Below are 5,927 nucleotides of genomic sequence, written 5' to 3'. Positions count from 1 at the left end.
AGCTTACACACACACACACACACACACACACACACACACAGTTGTTACCATGCATGTTAGGAAGCCTGCAGTCTCAACTAGTTTTTCAGGGATACAGTCCTTCTGCGGACCCTGAGAGGGAATCAGAGGACGACTATAAAACAGGGATTCCTTGGTATGTGGCTCCTCCTACCATCTTGAAAGCTCGTCTTTCAGTTTGGACCTTCCACCTCTCTCTTATAAAAGACTCCTCTTATTCAGTGGACTGACTCCTGAAAGAGGATGAATTGCAACACCTCAAGACTCTCAACTCAGGTCTGCAGAGTCTCATTGGGTGATGAGATGCTGCAGAAGCACATCACAGCTGCTCACACTCAGAAAAATCCGATTACAGTGCATGACTGTTGTAGGGTAAGCGACCCCCTTCTTATTGGCTATGAGGCCCAATCCCTAGGAGGGAATCCATGCCTGTAACGTAAACCTGGTTAAAAGCCAATGACTGTGGATGTCCTAGGCTCTATGGAGAAACCTACTACTGTTCTCATAAATGGATATGGTGTCGAACAGCCTTCTAAATATTTATTTTTATGCTCATAGGCTAGTGCTGCTAGTTCCAGAGAATAAGATCAGAGCAGAGAGGCTTCTGTTTGCAGTGGGTGGTGGTTAGTGCTTAATTAGACAAAGCCCTGAGAATAAGTGCCTGTTGCATGCTCATCCCTAAGTGAGGCTGTGTTTCCATCTCTGCAAGACCCAGGGACCATCCCAGATGCAGAGGAAGAAACAACACAAGAGCCAGAAGATGGGGATGAGAGCAGTGAGATGCTGTCTTCTGGACATGGCACGGGGACTGTATTCACGAAATCACAGGGGCTGGGGTCACCCGCACAAGATTATTCCAGTTAACATTCCAGAAGAGGGGATCATGAGGCCCCCAACCTTCCCTGAGGAGAAACTGTCAGCTAATGGTTGCTGGGCGACGGGAGAGTAAATTTCTTTAGTGGTGTAGCCACTGATAAATTGCCCCTTGCTTCCATAAACAAAAACAAACAAAAATCCCTGCTCATACTCATGCATGCAACCCTAAATAAACGCAGTGAGTCACAAGAAAATACCAAAACAAACAGAATAAAACACAAGACATGGACGTAAGAGAGGGACTTGGTGGGAAGAATAAGGATTCAGTACGAGTGAGAAATGCATGAAAGAGGGAACTGAGGGGTAAAAATGACCCAGATACATTATGTCCATGTACAAAATTAAAGAACCTTTAAAAACTTAGAAAAGCTCCTGGCGCGATCCCAAGAGTAACGCTAAAAGAAGTCTCATCAGACGGTCTACTGAAGACCACACCTCTGGGTAGAGAATCTAGAGCATTGCTGGGATCCAGAATGCAGGTAAAACGCTTGGTCTCAGTCCTGGTGAGAGAGCAGAGAGTGTCACAGGCTCAGCTTGTGAGGGAGCGAATCTACAGAAAACAATCACAGGCTAGGATCCATGCCTGCACAGTGGTAGGAAACAGGGATTGACAGAGGGAGATCTCAGCTAACACCACCAATGCTCTGAAGTGCACTTGACCCCTCATTGCTAGGAGAATTGAGCATCTCATGTTGAAGGTCTCCCAAGTAACCTTCTCCTCCCTCCCAGCTACCTATATCTCCTGGTGACTACCACTGCGGTAGTTGGTGATGGGGGTGACAGCTGAGCTGGGGAGTTCTGGCTTGGACATCGTCTACTCTGGAACCTCGGCTTGCTTGTTCTTGTCTAGATCTTGTGCAGGTCACTGTGAGTTCCTGAGTGCAATGGACTGGACATAGGACACTGCTTCACAGACACTCTGCCTGACCTCTGGTTCTTTCAATCTTTCAGTGTTTCCTGAACCTTGTTGGAGCAGGTGTGCTATCAATGTCTCCTATAGGCATGAGCAGTACACAGTTACTTTTTCTCTGCACTCTGACCAGGGGCATTCTGTGTTCATTGCTGTTCATTGCAAAATCAAGCTTCTCTGCTGAGAGCTGGGGAGCGCACACTAATCTGTGGGTGCTGGGAGTTAGATGGGGTTCCAAAATTTTAACACAATAGATCCATGGACCATATTTTTATACAGCCATATGAAGGTGAATTTTACTTCAGAGTATAGGTCTAGGCTGGGTATCATTTGGGAGCCATCAATAAATGAGGCATAATAGAATGTCAGAGCCTGTGTAAGAATTAGCTCCCACAGCTTTGAAGAGTGGTAGGAACTGAGTTATAGAAATTTCTTGTTGCCATGCCTGGCACATAATAAAATCTCAATAAATCATTGTTTCCATAGCAGTAACAGTTCCTGATCTAAGAAGAAATGTTCTTCACAGGAGTTTCTGCAGAGAAAGTCACCCACGGCTCACATTGTCCTTCTGCCTCACCGCTGACCCTTCAATCCTGACTTTTCCTTCACGGAGGAAGGCCCAGAGTCAGATGTGCTCTGACATGTCTTGTCTAGGTGACTTGAAGGTCTTCAAGAGGGTCTTCTTACTCCTCCCTCCTCGCTGAGAAGTGACCGCTCTTTAAAACATGAACAAAACCATCCCCACTCCTCTGCTTCAGTATGTCCCGTGGCCACGCACTTCCTGTGGAGTCAGCTCAGCAGGGATGGGACTCTTTGAGACCATAGTCTGGTCTGCTGTCTTCTACCACCTTCTCCTCCTGACCTGGGATCCCCTCTCCCCACACCCCGCAGTTCACTGTGTTACAACCACACTGGCCCCAGCTAGCCACACACCTGTGCTGTGCCAGGCCCCTGTACTTACTGCTCCCCCAGCCTACGGCACTCCTGCCCCAGGTGGTACTCCAGCTCACTCCTACCTCCTTCAGGTCTGCCCAGGTCACATGAGAAGATACCTGTGCTGGCTAGTCTTGTGTCAACTTGACACGAGCCAGAGTTGCCTGAAGGGAAGTAACCTTAATTGGGACAATGCCCCCATAAGATCCAGCTGCATGGCATCACCTTAATTAGTGACTGATGGGAGAGGGCCCAGCCCACTGTGGTGCCATCCTTGGGCTGGTGGTCCTGGGTGCTCTAAGAAAGCTGGCTGAGCAAGCCAGGGGAAGCAAGCCAGTAAGCAGCTCCCCTCCATGGCCTCTGCGTCAGCCCCTGCCTCCAGGATCCTGCCCCATTTGAGTTGCTGAACTGAGTGCCTTGATGATGAATGTGATATAGCAATGTAAACCGAATAAACCCTCTCCTCCCCAAGTTGCTTTGGTCATAGTGTTTCATCACAGCAATGGCGATCCTAACTAAGACACACCCTTCCCCCTCTAGCCTCCACAAACCCCCGTTTTCCCTTGCCTTCCAGGCTCATGCAGCTCTGGGGCATTTTTATCCATACGGGATGTTATTTTCAGATCACATGAAGGTTGTACGCAAGAATTCCCCATTCCTTTCTCCTAGTAAGATGTAAACTTTATTAAGGTAAAATAGTGATTTTATTTCTATGCTATTAATTCTGTTTTGAGACAGGGTACTCCTGTGTAGCTCAGCCTGTCCTGAAGCTTGCCACCCTGCTTCAGCCTTCCAGGAGAGATAGGATTACAGGTATGTGACTTCCTTGACTATATAAGAAGTAAAATAAAGGCTCATCCTGATTTTTTGGAGGACCAGAAAGTACAGGAGAGATTTGGTTCATAAAGAGGCGTCTCTAGGCCAGGTAACATTTAGCATATGATAGCCACACATGCCTGAGTCTTGTAGACGGCAAAAGTAATAAATTGAAACTCTCAGTGAAGACAACATCACTCTAATTATGCTGAGTGACTCCAAACTAAACCTCAAAACAAAAGGTCAGCTCTTTCCTTGGGAGCCTTAAGTACTCAAAGCGCCCCATTAACCTTTGCTCCCCGCTTTTAGATAGCCGTGGCTATCAATCCCTACAAGTACCTACACAGCTACCATTGGCTGCTCTTTGCTGTTTCACTTGCAGTTTCCTGGTGGAGACCGCAGACTGCACTTGTCCACAGTTTGAGATCCATGGTTTCGGGGCCGAGCCGTGTCAGTGTTCTGTCAGAACACTGTGGCTCTAGAATCAGATATCCACCAAAGTATTTCCCGGACTCCCACACACCCTCGCTCAGCAAGCAGCCCTTCCCCAACAGGGTCGCCCAAAAGGCTCACAGCCCTAGGCGGTCAGGGTTTGGCCGGCATTTTTAAACTTCTGTACTAATTGAAACTCTCTTGAGCTTGGCAGGACTCCTTGTTTCAATTACCGGTGGAGATTTGGAGTCTTGGTGCTCTTCTTTTCTCCTGGTTTCAGCTTCTGGAAGGGAAGAGCCCGTTTGTACAACACAGCGTCGTCTGGGAGGTCCAGAGGGAAGCCCGTACGTAGCCAACTCTCACTGAACACAGCTTTGAAAGGCATTCCAGCATCCGGAGCCAGATGTTTGGCAACTCAACTGTTAACTTTCTGTGGTTTTTTTTTTTTTTTTTTCCTCCCTGGGATCAATGTGACGTCATCAGTGTAATTTGAGTCCGGGAGCTTTGTTCACACTTTAAATAGCAGTCCAGGGATGATGTTCTGACAGACTCCCTGGAAGGGCCTGAGCTGAGCTAGGGGAAGACTTACATCGATGAAAGCGAAGCGAAGCCACCAAGCCACCAGCATGTCCTCGTCTCTCCGAGTAAGCCCGTCCATCCACGGCTACCACTTTGACACGGCCTCCCGCAAGAAGGCTGTGGGCAACATCTTTGAAAACGTAGACCAGCAGTCCCTGCAGAGGCTCTTCAGGAACTCCGGAGACAAGAAGGCAGAGGAACGGGCCAAGATCATCCTTGCCATTGATCAAGATCTGGAGGAGAAAACACGAGCCCTGATGGCCCTGAAGAAGAGGACGAAAGACAAGCTTCTGCAGTTTCTCAGACTGAGGAAGTATTCCATCAAGGTGCACTGAGCCTCCTCGCAGGATGGGTAAGGAGCTTATCCACCAATGGACCTTTAAAGACAGACCCAGTGAGCCTGCCAGCCCGGCCAGGGCAGCGTCCCGCGCACCGGCTTGAGCACCTCTTCCATCAGGACCCTGAGGATGGAAAGGGACGGAGCACACCAGCTACAAAGACTTCAACTCTGTGTCAGCTCTGAGCTGTCACACCGAGAGCAAAGTGCCTTCAGCAGGCGGTTGAGAACTCTCCCAGCAGGAAAGGGCTGACACGGACCTGGTAGACGAAGATGGAAACACAGAACAGAACGTGGCAGACAGGGACTGAGTGCACCCAGGGTCACTGGCCAGGCCCTAAGACTGAACTCAAACCTAACTTGGTTTTAGTTGTTGTTGTTTGGTTTGTTATTTTGTTTTTCTTTTCCTTTTTTTTTTTATTTGAAAAAAAAAGTGTCAAAGTGGGTAGGGAGAGGGAGGAAGGAGGAGGACTATCAAACAGATGGTTTACTGAGTTTTTTTAAATCTGAATGTTTAAAATGTGGCTAAACCTCCATGCTGTTTATTGGTCAAGATTTTTACAAATCAGTAATTGACTGCTTGCATTTATTTCAATGCCTAAGAAAGTGCATCGCCTGGTGTTAAAGTCAAGGAACTGCGTGCTTTGCCCAGCCTGGGAAAACCCACACCACTGTCTACATGTTTCTAGAGGATTTATACACATTTCAAACAGGTTTGCACCAAGTTGAAACAATGGGGCTCTTCATAAATCTGAAGTACTGTGAACAGTTTTGTAATGTTTTTTACTCTCTGACTAACGCTAGCATCTAATCTAATTAAATGTCCTAAAGATAATACAGCAAGTATTAGGAAGTGAATATGGAAGATTTCAGAAGGATGCTGTGGTCTTTATAATTTATTATAGATTGTAAGTGATACGCAGCCCTAATAAATTATTATCAACTTAGCTTCTCTTGGTCTGTGATGATTGGTCCCAAAGGAAAAAATAGGATGGTAAGTTTGGATTACCATAAATTTTTATTGGG

At 47.3% G+C, this 5,927-nt stretch overlaps 1 protein-coding gene across 1 annotated transcript; it reads left to right on the top strand.

Annotated features, from left to right (window-relative positions):
• Nucleotides 1–4,464: 4,464 nt before the first annotated feature.
• Nucleotides 4,465–5,320, top strand: Tcim (transcriptional and immune response regulator). Its single transcript, XM_059244710.1, has one exon. The coding sequence runs from the start codon at nt 4,579–4,581 to the stop codon at nt 4,897–4,899; it is 321 nt and encodes a 106-aa protein (XP_059100693.1). The 5' UTR covers nt 4,465–4,578; the 3' UTR covers nt 4,900–5,320.
• The last annotated feature ends 607 nt before the right edge of the window (nt 5,321–5,927 follow it).

Source organism: Peromyscus eremicus, chromosome 17, assembly GCF_949786415.1.
Source record: "Peromyscus eremicus chromosome 17, PerEre_H2_v1, whole genome shotgun sequence".
Classification (NCBI taxonomy): domain Eukaryota; kingdom Metazoa; phylum Chordata; class Mammalia; order Rodentia; family Cricetidae; genus Peromyscus; species Peromyscus eremicus.
The sequence above is the reverse complement of the archived record's forward strand: the minus strand, read 5'-3'. Positions and strand labels throughout refer to the sequence as shown.

Bases quoted from the DNA above. Each gene is read 5' to 3' on its own strand.
- Tcim (XM_059244710.1), top strand. From the start codon at position 4,579: ATGAAAGCGAAGCGAAGCCACCAAGCCACCAGCATGTCCTCGTCTCTC.